The sequence below is a fragment of the Pseudopipra pipra genome, chromosome 24 (assembly GCF_036250125.1).
Source record: "Pseudopipra pipra isolate bDixPip1 chromosome 24, bDixPip1.hap1, whole genome shotgun sequence".
Taxonomy (NCBI): Eukaryota; Metazoa; Chordata; class Aves; order Passeriformes; family Pipridae; genus Pseudopipra; species Pseudopipra pipra.
In genome coordinates, this window is record NC_087572.1 from 3,225,825 (window position 1) to 3,241,747 (window position 15,923).

The window sequence follows — 15,923 nt, forward strand, 5'->3', positions numbered from 1 at the left end:
AATTGCTCAGAGGAAGGAGGGAGCTGAGAAAAGGCCAGTAAAGGGAACAGTGGTCTGGAAAGAAAATGTGTGTGAAGGAAATGAAAGGGAATGAAGGGAGGGGAGTTGTGTGGGGAGAGATGAGCACAGAAAACACAAGGGCAGGGAGATGCCCTGCTAAAAACTAGAATTGCATCTACATTCCAGTCTCAAACTGTGGTGGCATTTTGAGCCAGGGTCAAGCCTCTGTCCCCAGCCTAATATGTTTTCCTCTTTTCCTCCTAAGCCCATGGAGGGAAAAGGGCAAAACCTTTCTAATGGACTCTCCTGGGCTGATGTGTGCACAGAAAATATATCACATTCATCCTGACACCCTCTGAGAGGCAAAATATAGGATGATGTGGGCTCAAACAGCCCATCCTGTGGGAAATTACTGCAGAGGAACCGATCAACTCATTAACTCACAGCTTGGGACTCCTGTGATTTTAGGAAGAATAAAGTCCATCTGTGTCTTTTATTCAAACATGTCATTAATATGCCAGGCTCCTAAACTTCAGTAAATATTATGCAGCCTGACGACTTACTTGGAAGCACCGACTTAAGTCTGTAGCCAGCTTTGGGCGTACAAATTGTCTAATTTTATAAAAGGTTTAGAGGGTATTAGCTGCTCTGTAGGTTATAATAGAATATTTATGCTGCACAGCATTTAACTGGGTCCCTTATGGGAGAGGCCTATTGGATTTAATGGGAGTGAAACCAAGGGGAGGGTTTAGAGAGTAAGTGTGGCTGTTCTGGGGGTATTAAAGGAGCTGCCTGTCGTTGAAATTAAAGGCCCCAATTCATCATGCTAAGTGACCACGTGGTGAATTTTAGTGCTGTGTGAGTCACTCATCCCTGCCACTCCTTTCCCTTTGGATCATGGAAAAAATCACCCTCCGCATCTCTCACGTTTCACATTTCCACCCAGATCCCAAGTCATAGAATCACAGAGTCATGGAATGGTTTGGGTTGGCAGCAGCCCTAAAAATCATCCAGTTCCACCTCCTGCCATGGGCAGGGACACCTTCCACTAGCCCAAGTTGCCCCAAGCCCCGTCTATCCTGGCCTTGGACACTTCCAGGGATCCAGGGGCAGCCACAGCTTCTCTGGGCAACCTGTGCCAGGGCCTCACCACCCTCACAGGGAGGAATTCTTCCTAAAATCTAATCTAAACCTGACCTCCTTCAGCTTAAGGCCATTCCCCCTTTTCCTATCACTCCATGCCCTTGTGAAAAGTTCCCTCTCAGCTTTCCTGTAGCCCCCTTAGGTATTGGAAGGTGCTATAGGGTCTCCCTGGGATTGCTTCTGGACCATGTTAGTGAGCTGCTTCCACTGCCTGCTCAACTGAGGCCTTGCAGGGTTTTCAGAATCATTTCTAAAATCCCACTGAGCTGGATAAAGATTGGGCTGAGCAGTCCAGCCCAAAAGCTTCTCCATCCCAGAGAGCCGTGTCACTGGGCTGTGCCTGATCCCAGTGTTCCAGGCTGCTGTGCCTGATCCCAGTGTTCCAGGCTGCTGTGCCTGTTCAGGAGGGATCAGCACTGAGGAATTAGAGACCTTGGTGACAGAGCAAGCCTCCAGCTCTGTCAGCAGAGCAGTAACACCATTCTGTCTCTCATCTCTCCTAGGTGATGAACATCCGCAGAGTCCTCAACAGAGTGGAGAAGCCCCAGGGCCTTTATCCCAACTTCCTCAGCCCGGTGACAGGGAACTGGGTGCAGCGTAGGTATCTCTCTGTGTTCAGCCCTGCCTGGAGCGTTTCAGTCTTTCCATTTTTCTTCAGGAAGCAGTAGCAACTGTCAGAGCAGCAAGCCAAGAAAATGTCTTGTCAGGCAGCCTGTTATACATGTGATTGGATAATACAGCCCGATTTGTAAGATGCAATACAGTAATTGCACACTTATTCCATCAGCCTTGTTTCCAGCTGAGTGTCTCACCTCCAGAGAGAATTAGGGCCTTTCTTGCACGGGGGAGGATAATGGCACATGGTCCATCACACAGATATTAGAAATCAGCACATCTCTTTAAGACTTCATCCTGCAGTCAGCACAGAGCCCGTGGACCTGCTCGGGAGCCGCACGGGAAGGCTGAGCAGAAGCACTGTGAGATTTACCTCTGGAATGTGCTGCAGCAAGTAAGGAGCCACCTGGAGAGGCAGAGGGCTTGTAAGAGTCTTGGATCCCCCTCGGATCCGGGGCTGCATTCTCCTGTGTGCACTCCTGTTCCTGTTACCATGGTACCTCTGCATCGTGCGGTTTGGTGCGAGAAGGATGAGACAGGAATGTTTTCTTTCCTCTTGTTGAGAACCCAGCACGGGAGATGTGGGCATTAAGTAGATACTGCCCTGGTATGAAAGGGGAGCAATAACAAGGAAAGGGCTAGAAAAGAGCAGGGAAATATTAGAAGCAGTGTGCCCAGGGACAGGTTATTTACTTTCCTGCTTTAAACACACAGCCCCCTCCTTACCCAGAGAAGAGACTGTACCCCTCTTCTTGGGTCACCCAAGTTTGCCCTCTGCTAGGAACAGGAGGTGCTACTTCTGCTGCTCTGACCTCAACCTTCTGCTCTCTTATTGATTTGCTTGTTTTGGTTGCTGGTTTTCGTGTTCCTCTGTCAAAGGAATGAAAAGTCTCTTCGTGCAGAAGATGTTTTGAACCTGTCAGTGGGTTACATTTGTTGTCTGGGCAGGTTGCTTTTAGTCCTTACATTACCTGGTGTCTCCACGTCTCGCTGCACTGTTTGTTCAGCTGGATCACTCCAGGCCTTTCCAACTGTATTAATGGCTCTGATGGTACCTGACAGGCAGTTGTGTGGCTGAGGCAGGGACAGAGCTGTGGCTGTGAGCAATCCCTGACCTTCAGCTGCCACATGAGCACCTCTAATGGTGACTGACAGGTGTCCCAGCAAAGTGTCTTGGATGGTCACAGTTATCCTGTTAAACCAGAGCTGTCCTTTGGGGCCGTGGGGAAAGAAAACAGGTTTCTGTTCAACCCAGTAATTGATCTTCAGAGTTATCCCATCCCTTTGTAAGCAGTTCAGCTTCCCCTCTGCATTTGTCTCTGCAGAGTTGTTGTTATATGTTCCACTTGAAAAGCTCATCTCCCATCCCCTGCTGCACCCTGAGATCCCATTTCCTTGAGGTTATTCCCAGTGGCAGTTCCCAATTCCACGCTGTACATTCCACCAGACACCAGCATTAGTTCTGCCTGTTCAGTGGTGCTGAGAGGAGGAGAAGTGCCTGGCTTTGCCATAACTGGTCATTACAGAATCTCTGGGAAACTGAGGAGCTGTGCTCTTAACCCAGGTGGGGACAATTCTCAGCTGGATACCCAGCACTCATCTCTTCTGCCACTGATTTAATTCTGTTTTATGCCTGCAGATTTCACTTCATTGCCCTGACCTGCTCCCACCCCTTGCTGACGTAAAGAGAGGCCTGTTGCTGGTTTTCAGAGCATATTAAAAGTAGCCTCTGATTACTTGTTCAGGGATAGGCAGATCTATGCCAAAGCCTGCAAATAACCTGACTCCCAGACAGACTTTCAGCCCATGGCACAGGCTGTTTGTGGCAGTTGTTCATCATATGACCTTGTGATCTCAATCCATGTTCCAAGGAGTGAAAAGACTGATCAGCCCCTTCTGCATCTGGTGAGAAAGAGATGAGGACCAAAGCAGGGAGGCAGCTGCAGCCTGTTCCCTGTAGGTGCCAGGCTCTTGTCTTCTCTCATCTTCTCTCTTGCCATTAAAGCTCTTTGCAGGAAGCCGTTTTTCTTGAAATTGCTGTGATTTTCTTAAAAGGTGTATCTCTGACCTGGTTGGATGAGCAGATCTCCTAAATGAAGAGACTGTGCTGTACCTCTTCTGAGTGCAGTAGTTACCTTTAGAAAATTAAAGCCCAGTCCCCTGCTGAAAGAGGAGATTTGTTTATGCAGAGTGCCTGGGAGGCAAACGCTGGCAAAGCTGATGCCATATGGAAAGCAATTATGTACCAGAGCTCCTGCTTTGGTGATTTTATGAATGACACACTTAGGATCACAGAGCTGCTCTTTGAAGACAGGCTGTGCACCCGGTGTTTGCAAATAGTCTGTCCTCTCTTTTTTTTTTTTCCCCACTGAATTCATGCGTCTAATCCCATTGTTTTCCTATGGATTATTCCGTGGATCATTGGACACAGTGTATCAGGGATGTTTGCTCTTCAGGTCAGGAAAATGCATGGCTGTTGATTTCTTCTGCTGGTAGGATTTAGCATTTAGAATAAGCCTTGGGACTTTATATTTGTACAAGGCAAAGGAAAACAAAAATCCGAACATTTAAGTCCGAACACCTGCTGCATCTGCTTCCCTTGGAAATGAGGATGGTGCAGACCCAGGGGTGGACACTGTTAATTAACAGGGGCTGCTTAGTCCACGGTGGGTAATTTGTCTTGCTCTCCTAGAAAGGGGAGTGCTTGGCTGCTTAAAGAGTGAACGCTGCTCTTCCCCCCGTGGTACAGTTTAAAGCCATAAATCCATCCAGCAGTTCCCCCCGGGCACAAACCCGCAGCTGTTGTGCCCATTTTGCACTGCAATCCTTCAGCATCCCCCCGTAAGGTCAGAGCAGGGTGTTCTCTGAGCAGACAGCCTTGGAAATCTGATTTCTGCAGAGGGAGATATTCAGTGCACATCCTTGTACCTGACTTTATCATTTTAATACGCCAGCAACCCCAGCCTTCCCCAGGGCACAGAGTCCCACTGTGAGCCAGGAATACAAATGGCACGACGGAGAAGTCCCTCCAGCAGCCCCTTGCTGGCAGCTCTGTGGGATAGAACACACATTCTCCCTTTCCTGAGGCAGGGAGACAGCTCCCAGGGGCTTCATATACATGGAGATCTATCAACACCCCCCCCCACTGCTCTTGGTTTATGAGGGTGGGATTTATGATGATCACTTCATAAACAGGAAGCATCTTCAGGTTGCAGTATAAATAACTTGTAAAATAAGACCTCTGAATGGTTTTGGTGAGGGATATTAATGCTCTGTAAAATGACAGGACATTTTTCTTCTGATTGCACTTTCCACCTTTCTTCCCCTTTGAAAAAGAAATGCTGCAAGCTCTCCCCAGGAAAACTGGGAAGAGGAAGGAGAGAACAAGGGCATTAAATAGGACGTGGTTGTTTCCCCTTTGTAAAGCAACTGCTCATTGTATGCCATGAACCTGAGGTTCTTTTCTGGCTTTCCCACTACAGACCACGTCTCCATTGGGGGGCTTGGGGACAGCTTTTATGAATATCTCATCAAATCTTGGCTGATGTCAGACAAGAAAGACTTGGAAGCTAAAAAGATGTACGACGATGCACTAGAGGTAAGGAGCAGGTTGCTGCTCTGTGTTTTTTTGGGGGGGGACATTGTTCACAGGAAGGTTTCAGATCTTCAGAATGTCTTGGATCTTTGGGTTTCCTTGGTGTTCACTCCTGTATCTTGAAATACTTAGTGAGTAAGTTTTACTTACTGTCCACTAAGTATCTTGAAGCCTTGATTTTCATCCCTTTAGGCAATAGAAAAGCATTTGGTCAAAAAGTCTGCTGGAGGATTGACCTACATCGCTGAATGGAGGGGAGGCATCTTGGACCACAAAATGGGCCACTTGGCTTGTTTCTCTGGGGGCATGATTGCACTTGGAGCTGAAGATGCTGGAGAAGAGAGGAGGCAGAGGCACATGGATCTGGCTGCAGAAATAACAAACACGTGTCACGAGTCTTATGCACGCTCAGGTAAATCTGTGGGCTGCCTGGAAGTGTGAGTGAGGGATCACCCACAGCCTCAAGAGGCTCAGGGTCGTGTGGCAGAGGTTTGCAGTGGGGTATTTTGTGCTTCAGCAGCATCTGCATCCCTGTGTGTGATTTTCACTTGGCTTTTCTGGGGTATCTGGAGGAGACAGCAATATGTTTTACACAGCAGGCAGCTGGAGCAGAGGGACAGGCAGATGTCAGGCCCTGTGGCAGAGCTGGGAATTGAACCCAGGGCTGAATCCTAGTCCTGCCTCCCAGTCACAGAACCAGCCTTCTCCCAACAGGACTGTAGTTTGAGTCTGTCCTTTCACATCCCTGTGTGGACAAGAAGGGAAGATTAACAGAGATTAATTGCAAAGCATCCCACTATATGGAGCAGAGCAGCTGAGAAGCCCAAGAGGGGAGTGCTGGAGACCTGCAGCTGCTGGTAGGAACCAAAAAAATGAAGCTGCTCAGCCTTTCCCAGCTGTCTGAGCAGAGGCTGAGTGAGTCTTTTCATTTCACAAGTTCAGTAAAATTTGTTTCATCACCCAGTGCTTATCAGTGCTCTGGGAGAGCAGGGACTGGTGATGAATGAAGGACTAGGTTAGTTCTCTGCCTGCAGGAGCTGTTTTGGACACCACTCCTTTCTTTGTAGGCATCTCTGCAGCTCCTGGGAGGCTGCAGGCAACGAGGCAGCTTTCCAGGACTCTGTGAGGCACAAGTCTGCCTCCACTAACTGTTTGTAAAGATTGTTTCACACCTTCGTCACATCCCCAAGCCCATATTGGCAGTCGGTGTCCAGCACGTTTGCCCAGTAAACTTCCAGCTAACATGAAATGATGTTTGCAAATAACTCCTCCCCCCCTCCCCAACACTTACAGAGCTAAAACAAACCACATGAACTAACAGCCCTCTGGGTGTGAGTGCCTGGAGCCAATTTTCACCTTCAGCAACATCCATCAGCTCAGAAAGGACAGCAGCAAGCTGCCCACAGAGTTTCAGTGCTGGCATTTCAGCAGGCTCAGTGTTCTGCAGGAATTGTCTGTGCACGTCACCCTGTTCCCCCCCCTGCCATGGGCAGGGACACCTTCCACTAGCCCAGGTTGCTCCAAGCCCCGTCCATCCTGGCCTTGGACTCTTCCAGGGATGAGGCAGCCACAGCTTCTCTGGGCAACCTCATAAGCAACCTCTACAGTTTCCCTGTTTTCAAACAGGTGTTGCAAATGGGGATCTGAGTGCTAGTTAATGCCTGCAAGAGATTTGAGTGTCCCTCTTATATAAGGGACACTCAAAAAGACCAAGGTACTCTCAATGCTTCATTTATAAAAGCCCAGTGAAGTTGGTTAAGCTTCCCCATCATCCCCTTGTCTCCTCTCCAAAGAGGCTGCGAGCGAACCAGAAGAAAAGGCTCATCCAAGCCTTTGTTCAATGTTGGCAGCCCTGAGCAACATAAGAGCACCTGGATGGTCTCTTTACTTGTTTTGTCCTCCTGCATGTGTGTGATTTTGGGCAGATACCAAACTGGGCCCCGAAGCCTTTCGCTTTGATGCCGGGAGTGAAGCCATGGCAACCAGGCTGAGCGAGCGCTACTACATCCTGCGGCCCGAGGTGGTGGAGAGCTACATGTACCTGTGGAGGCTCACCCACGACCCCAAGTACAGGCAGTGGGGCTGGGAGGTGGTCAAGGTAAGCCTGAAGAAGTCATGGTAGTAACTTTCTGGCTGGATTCCTACAAAAATCTTTCCTTCGGTCAGTAGAAAAAAAAGCAGAAATGATTTAAGTCGTGTTAGGTGTTGAGATACATTCGTGGAGGTGTTCAAGGCCAGGTTGGATGGGGCTCTGAGTAACCTGGTCTAGTAAAAGGTGTCCCTGCCCGTGGCAGGGGGGTGGAATTAAGGATCTTTAAGGTCCCTTTCAGCCCTGTGATTTTACATTAGCAATGGGGCAGGAATACACAAAATAGCTCAGTTTGGTGTGGCATCTCTGTTGATTGTTGGGGATGTTTCCTCCTCATTTTGGACTACAGTCAGTCAGGGCAGTGGAGGTTTGTGGACAGGAGTGCTGCAGACAGAAAAACCTCCCATTAATGTAAAAACCCTCTGCAAAAAGGAGTCAGCCTTGTGTTTGAAGTCTCTGGAGTGCTCAGCACCACTGGTTTGTAGTTAGCCAGGGAAACCCAGCAAAGCTGCCTCTGTCCTTTGTTGTGTCTTCTTCCTACAGAGATCTCACAGCCAGAAGGCCCCTCACCCATTCCCAGCTCATGCAAAGCCCCTTGGCTGCTGCCCCATGTCCTGGCAGGGGCTGCTCCAGTGGCAGAATTGTCATTTGTGGGCTTGCCCTGGAAAAGAGGCCCCACAAACAGCTTGAGCTGCCTCTGGAGATCTGAGTTTGCTGTTTGTGTGGTGTCAAGGTCAATCAATCACCTAACTTAGGTGGCTGATGTTTCTCTTACTATTTCATTAGAGCTATCTTGATTCCCAGAGTCTGGAGTAATCACCACACTCTTCAGTGAGGGACAGAGGCTGTGATAAACCTGGAATTTGATTTGTACAGCTGGCTGGTAATGCAGCTGATGATGATTAATGAGTTGCTCCACACTGCTGTGTGTCACTGAGGTTTCTTTTTTCTTTCTCAGGCCCTGGAAAAACACTGTAGAGTAGAAGCTGGTTTTTCTGGCATCAGAGATGTTTACACCACAACCCCAACCCACGACAACATGCAACAGAGTTTTTTCCTCGCAGAGACTCTGAAGTAAGTCTGGTATCACTGAGGCCTTTCAGAGTAGCATAATTCCTGCAGCACCAACACTCTGGTCTGCAATAAGTCTCTGGTACTAAGGGGGAAGTCTTCTCTTCTAGTGGAAGGTGTCCCTGCCCATGGTTGGGGGTTGGAAGGAGGTGATCGTTAAGGTCCCTTGCAACCCAAACCATTCTGTGGCTCTGGGAGGAAAACTGGGCAGGCTTTGGGTGCTCTGAAGCTTTGGCAGTTTCCTGCTGTAGAACCACTGCTGTCCTTGGTCTCGAGGTTCCTGCTCATGTGCTGGATTTAAAGAACTCTCTTCCTTGTGCCTTAGAGCTGCTCTAAGTGGGCGGCTCTGACTGCTGATCTCCCTTGAATTTGCCTCTGATGGTTTGAGGCAGCCCTGTCCTCTGCCAGGTTCATGTCCTGCACTCAGAGGAGGCACGACTGTGGCCTGAATCTGCTGCCCCTTGGTGCAGATCTGCTTTGCTGGTTGTGTGAATGTCTGGGGGGGGGCTGAGCGTGGATGCTCATCCCTTTTTGCCCCAGGGGTGGTGGTTTCCAGCAGGAGAGTGAGCCAGGGGGTCGGGAAATGTGCCACCACAGATCGTGACACCTGTGGGCAATGGCAGCCCCATCACAGTCCTGCTGCTTGTGCGTGCTTGGGGTCCCACCTGGGCTTCCTCTGACCTCCCTTTGTGTCCATCTCCTTGCCCTGTGGCTCCAGGTACCTCTATCTTCTGTTCTGTGAAGATGACGTGCTGTCCCTGGACGACTGGGTGTTCAACACCGAGGCTCATCCCCTGCCAGTCAACCACACGAACTTTAAAGCAGCTGTGCAGCAGTGAGGCCCTTGCCCAGCACCTGCTTCTGTGGGTCACTGCTTTTCCTTTCCATTAAAGGAATCCCTGTTGTTCCTAAAATGGTATTTTGGGGCACTAGTCCAATTCCGGACAGTATTCTACTGGGAAGATGGAACCATGATGTAAGCACCTTCTTTTCCTCTGTGAGGAGCTCTATTAGCCTGATAATGAGATGTTTATTCTGGGCCATATTGTACACAGTTCATAGACATTCCTTTATACAGAGAATTTATATGAAATCCACTGATTTTGCTTTATAGTGGCCAAAGGACTGGAAGTTTGCCATAAAATAGACACAAACACACACACACACATCCTCCTTTCCTTTTTCTGTTTCATTTTTGCCTTTTATATGCTCTTGGATTTATCAGCTTTCTAATGAACAGTTTTCAACATACTGTGCTTTCTGGTGGTGGGCTTTGGGGGCACTTTGGGAAGGGCAGGAGAATGAGGAAGGGGAGTTGCCCTTGATGTGGAGTGTGTGGGGATGGATGAGGAGCCAACTGAGAGCTCAGGGCTTGGGATTAAAGAGAGGACAGGGAAAGATGACCTTACAGTGGGTGGCTGCTGTAGGCACCTGACCAGGGAGAACAAGAGGATCAGACCCTCTACAGACAGGTAGGAGCAGCATCAGGTGTGAATTTGCAGACCTTGGTCTTCATGGGGGACTTCAACCCTCCTGGTATCTGCTGGAGGGACACACAGCAGGGAATGAGCAATCCAGGAGGTGCTTTGAGTGGATTGATGATAAATTCCTCCCCCAAGTGACAGAGGAGCCAACGGAGGGGCTCTGCTGACCTCACACCAGCCAGGGGCTCGCTGGGGATGTGAAGGTCAAAGGCAGCTCTGGCTGAAGCGACCGTGAGCTGGTGAGTTCAGCATCCTGAGGGCAGGAAGGAGGGGAAAAAGCAAGCTCAGCCCTGGGCTTCAGGAGAGCAGACTTGGACCTCTTCAAAGATCTGCTTGGAAGAGTCCTATGGGATCAGACCTGGAGGGAAGAGGGGCCTGAGAAAGCCAGTAAATATTCAAGAGTCATGTCCTCCAAGCTTAAGAGAGTTCCATTCCAGTGAGCAGGAAGTCAGGCAAAAATGCCAGGAGGGCTCTGTGGATGAGCAGAGAACTCCCAGTCAAACTCAGACACATGAAGGAAGCTGAGGGTGGAAGCAGGGACAGGTAACCTGGGACCACTGCAGAAACATTGTCTGAGCATCCAGGGCTGACATTAGGGAAGCTAAAGCCCAAATGGAATTGAATTCAGGCAGAAATGTCAGTGACAAGAAGAAGGGCATCTATAAGAAAATAGGATACAGAAGGAAGATTGGGAAAATGAGGGCCCACTGTTGAACAAGACAGGAAACCTGTTACACAGGACATGGAAAAGGTGGAGATACCAAATGTTGCCTTTGCCTCTGTCTTGACTGGCAGGACCAGGACTCCCAGGTTCCACAGACTGGGGGGGAAGGCTGGAGCAAGGAAAGGTGTTCCTTCTCCTTCCCTCAGCACAGGTGAGGCTACACCTGGAGTGCTGTGTCCAGTTCTGGGCACCCCAGTACAGGAGAGACATGGACAGGCTGGAGAGAGTGCAACAAACGGCCAAGGAGATAATTAAGGGACTGGAACATCTCTCCTCTGAGGGAAGGCTGAGAGAGCTGGGACTGTTTAGTCTGGAAAGAGAAGGCTCCAGGGGGATCTTATTAATGTATAAAAAGACCTGGAGGGTGGGTGCAAAGATGATCCAGGCTCATGCCAGTGGAACCCAGTGACAGTTCCAGAGGCAACGGGCACAAACTGAACACGGGGAACGTGAGGAAACACTTTTTTACCCTGGGGGGGACCAAGCTCTGCCACAGCTTGCCCAGGGAGGCTGTGGAGTCTCCATCCTTGGAGATACTCAAAAGCTGCCTGGACACAGCCCTGGGATCCAGGTGGCCCTGCTTGAGCTGGGGGTTGGGGCAGGTGGACCCTGGAGGTCCCGTCCAGCCTCTGCCATTCCGTGATTCTGTGACTCTGTGGTGTCAAAATTGTAACTGAACCAAAACCTCTCTGCAAAATCCTTGATCCTAATGTATTTTTATATACTTTATCTGTGCTCTTAAAACACATTTACCACACATCTCATTTAACTTTCCTTCATCGTTTTTGTGTTTTTCTACTTTTATTTGGAGCTAAGTGTTACGAGTCACTTGTAATAATTTCACTGCTGTAATAGTCAAATCTGTGAAACAGAATAAAAGTCTTGTAAAATAAAATGCCTCTTCGGGTTGATCCTGTAAAATACCTGTTACACTATGTTTGGAATAACTAGGTGACAATACTGGTTGATTTAAAGAGTTTTGCACAATAGATGATGTTGATTTCTAGAGTAATCCAGCCAGTGTATGGACAGCAATTTCCAGCTCTCTTGAATTTCTGGATCTGGGATCAGCATTCCCTCTGATCACTGCAAAGCTGTGTGGCCTGTGAGGATGGAGGATTTTGGTTCATTCTTGTGACATTCTCTCAATAATCGGTTCATTCAGCGACTGGGGAAAACAGGAGTTGCTTCGAGCAGGTTGTGAAGACAAAAAATGTTGTTTCTAAATTCCTGCCTTTGTAATTCCCCAAGAGGAATAAGGTTGTCAGATGGGGACTTAGCATTATCCAGGGGATAAAGATACTGGCTGGTAAGTCTGGCCTAGAGGAATGGTTATTGGTAAATAAACATCTTGGGAGTGAGCTGTGTTATCCAAGAGATTTGGATACCAGGAAGCTGTTCTAGCTCAGAGGATTTTTATAATGGATTAAGGGAATTCCTTAAATAAAAATGTCCTGCTCTTGGAGTAACTCAGAACACTTTGCCTGGCAAAATTTAAACCCCTAAAATAAACAGCATGGTTCTAGTTTCCTTTAGAAATAGGTGCTTGGTGTTACATTAAAACTCTGTGGTTGTTTTCTCTTCTGCACAAGGGAGCAGGAGCTTGTTTGTGGCATCCCACATCTGCAAATGCCTCTGCCTGTGCTCCCAGACATCACTGAAATCCCTGGGGGCCAGAGGATTAATCACAGGCATCAAGTTAAGCATGCCTGTGTTTAGCAGGAGTAAAGATTTATTCCAAGGATCAGCTTTGTTCCAAGGCCTGGCCCTGATCCATAACCGGGATTTTTCTGTCCTACGGCAAGGCAGGTAACAGAAATGTTTGTCCTGCTGGTGTCTTGAAATGCTTCTGCCCTTCCCTTCCTCGAGCCTTGGCTGGAGGCTCCTGCTCAAGCAGAACTTGGGAGCCCTGTGTGGGATTTGGGCCCGTATTCCTCCTGCCAGGTGGGTGAGTGGGATTTCTGTCCACCCAGAGGGGAACCCCTCGGTTTCCTGACTGTGAGCAGGTCAATAAATGGGGTGTCACACTGAACCAGAGGTCTGGCTTTAAATGTCTGATGGGAGGATCTGGGAAGATGTTTGTCTTTGAGCTGCTTTCCTGCCTTTCTGTCCCAGGCGTGTGGGACATCAGTGGGAATTCTGTTGTCTGTGGTTGCTTTTTTAGTGTTTTTTCCCTACTTTGAGCCACCAAGCAATTTGATCAGCCTGGGTTATTGCCCATTTCCCCTGTTACATTCAAATTCAGAAGCCGTGATTACCATCTTAATTTTCACCGCCGGAGCATGTGATATTTTATATCAGAAGGAATTTCCTGTAAAATGAAGTTCTGATAACAGAAAGTTGCATTAGTGGTGGAGATGAAAACTAATCCCTATCGCTGAGGCTGCTGTCGCCCGGCCTACACGGAGATAAGACAAAACCATCCAGAAAACAAATGCATCTTTTTGTAACCCACACTTCATTTTTACGGCGTTATTAAATTCCCTTGGAAGGCTTTCAGCAGAATTGGTTATTGAATTCAAAAGCCTGGCAGCCAGAGTATTTTTCCACATACGTTTTGATCTGATCTATTTATCTGATTGTTTCAGATGTGATGCACGAGCACTGGCTCCCAGTGCCAGCAGAGTTCCAGCAGCTCCTCCTGATCACGTTTGGCTCTCTGGCTTCATTCCCTGTGTAGCCTCCAGCAGGTACCGTGCTGGAGCTGGGAGTCCTCTCAATAAAACACCTGCTTTGTGAATGATTTCGTCCAGGGAGAGCCACGGTGTCCAGACTGTAAGTGACCCACAGATTGGATTGCTTCCCCCTCAGGAAAGGCCAGGGAGGAGCTAGGAATGCAAGACATGGGAATTGGCTCTTGCCCTTCAGCTAAATGGTTTACTTTGAAATGTCTCAAACTTCATTTCCCTCCGCAGCCTTTGCTGGCCTTTCATTTTCTGAGATGAACTCTGTGATTTCCATGGCTGTGAAGCTTTGTCACCTCTGGTTTTCTCGTCCCCTCCAAAAAGCCCCAACGTGAAACCAGACTTGGCTACTCCTTGTTCCTTACAGTTTCCAGAGGATTAATGTTTTTGAGCCTCAGTCTGGTCGGGACTTGCTTCCCCGAGGAGGGGGGTTCTGTTTCCAGGTGCTTTTTCCATTCGAGCACAGAGCTCAGGTTTTACAGCCTCATTCCATTGCTCTGTGATGGGTTTGGCTTTTGATCCAGGGTTTCAGGCAATGGGAACAGGGCCATGGATTGAAACAAGGACAGGGTTCCTCTGCTCTCCCAGCGTGCTGCCCTGGAATGTGGAGTGACTGCCTGTACTCTGACACATGGAAAACCCATCCATCTCCTGCAAAAAAGGTTGTTCCAAGATTTTTCATCCCTGCCACCAATTTCTCGCTGTTTTTCTTAACATTCTCCCTCCTGACAAAGGGAAAATAATGGGATAGTTTTTCCTGCTGGGTGAATTCTCTTGGTGGAAGTCTTCCCTGTTATTTTCCTGGGATTCCCTTTGATACAGGTGTGCCTGGGTGGGCCACACAGCAGAAGTCTGGATATTTAACATTCTTCCTGAGTGCTGTAATCTCAGGACCCAGCAGTGCAGAGCCAGGAGCTGCTGGGTTTGTTCTCTCTTGAGGAGGATCAGCTCCCAGCAGACACCCTGAATTATTTGACCTTTTGTCTTTTCATTCTTTTTCCTATCAAATAATTCTCCCGTTTGTCATCTTTATGTGGTGGCTGATGACACTGGAAATGGTTCAGCTGTAAAATGAGCCTCTCATTTAAACAGGATCACCTCAGCTCTGCCAACCAACCTTGTCAGGTCTCCTCCACCGAGGAAGCTCCAGGCGTTGTCATCTCATATCACCTCTTGCTCTTGCTCATTTCCCAGACAACCAAGTCCATTTGTCCTGTTACATTTTGTGCTGTAAAGGTACGTGCTGGGTTATTTGAGGTCAACAACAGCTCTCCACACCTTAATGGGGCCGGGAAGTATTAAAGCACATCTAAAGTGCTTGAGTGTTCACCTCATTCACACCCGTCTCTGCTCCCAGACACCATTTCAGTCCCCTGCTAATCCAGTTCCATCCCATCTCCTTCCCATGGCCCAAGCACAGGTTCTGTGATGGATGGGGAGGTGCAGAGTGAAGAGCAGCTGTAGAGTTTCATGGAAGTTTTCCTCTATGGTGAAGCTGGCAGAAGGAAGATTCTCCTTTCTCCCTTGGCTGTGCGGGTGAAACAACACTGATGTGAATCACAAATTAACTCAGCTCTCAGCTGATTCTGGTTTTTGGGCTCCTCTGCCTGGTCCCAAGCTTTCACCTTCACTGCCAGAGAAACATCAAGGGCTGTGGGGATCTGTGGTAGAGAGAGGAACAGTCCCAAGTCCCAGTCCTGGCCCAAGACACCACCCAAGTTTTGCTGGCTGGTGGAAACCACCCACTCCCATCCTGTGCTGCCCAGGGGGACCATCCTCATCCTCCCTCCTCCATGCAGTCACCACTGCTCTTAATGGCTTGGTCATGCTCTCCTCATCTCCATCTGAAATGCTCTTTAAACCTAAAACAAAAATGATTAGGCAGGCTTAGGAAACGGCAAAAGCTTCAAAGGATTAAATGCTAACACTTCCTGCTACCCTTGGAGAGATCAAACACTGTGCTGTTCGCCCTGCAGCGGCAGAAAACGGCACTAAATCTTCCCCTGCAATCAGGGGATTTCGGGATTGCGTGTACTGAGGAGCAGGAGGCTGAGTTATGAGGAAAGATTAAAATGACAAAATATATATATCTTGGCCGAGCCACTGCTAAGAGACGGTGTGACAACAACGTGACACCCGTGTGGATGGACCTGAAGGGCACAGAGAACACGGGGAGGTGGGAGAGTTTGGGGTGAACGTGGGGTGATGGTGGAAATGACCTGAAATGTGAGGGTGATGTTGGAGGCAGGAGGCCTGAGCACCACCGCCCCAGGCTCACAAGTCATTCCCATCCACTGATTCCCATCCCTGCCATCCCGGGGCTTAAACATCAGCGAAATCACTGCAAGTGAAACCACTGCTACCTGTTTTGTTAAAACACACCCATTTTGGTGAACTAAAACCAAGGAGAAGTTCAGGATATGGCTCTTTTTTGGGGAAATGCTAAATTAAGGGCCAGAGACCACTCTGGAAATTTGGGAGTGGACACATACACACACAGCTTTTCCACTGATAATAA

General features: G+C 48.7%; 1 protein-coding gene across 1 annotated transcript in view; it reads left to right on the forward strand.

Annotated features, from left to right (window-relative positions):
• MAN1C1 (mannosidase alpha class 1C member 1) overlaps nt 1-11,616 on the forward strand; it is a 64,299-nt gene extending 52,683 nt beyond the window's left edge. The window contains exons 8-13 of the mRNA XM_064635419.1: nt 1,647-1,740; nt 5,241-5,356; nt 5,546-5,765; nt 7,279-7,451; nt 8,401-8,516; nt 9,232-11,616. Coding sequence (XP_064491489.1) covers nt 1,647-1,740; nt 5,241-5,356; nt 5,546-5,765; nt 7,279-7,451; nt 8,401-8,516; nt 9,232-9,352 — 840 coding nt within the window. The 3' untranslated portion in view covers nt 9,353-11,616. The remainder of the gene's footprint in view (nt 1-1,646; nt 1,741-5,240; nt 5,357-5,545; nt 5,766-7,278; nt 7,452-8,400; nt 8,517-9,231) is intronic.
• The last annotated feature ends 4,307 nt before the right edge of the window (nt 11,617-15,923 follow it).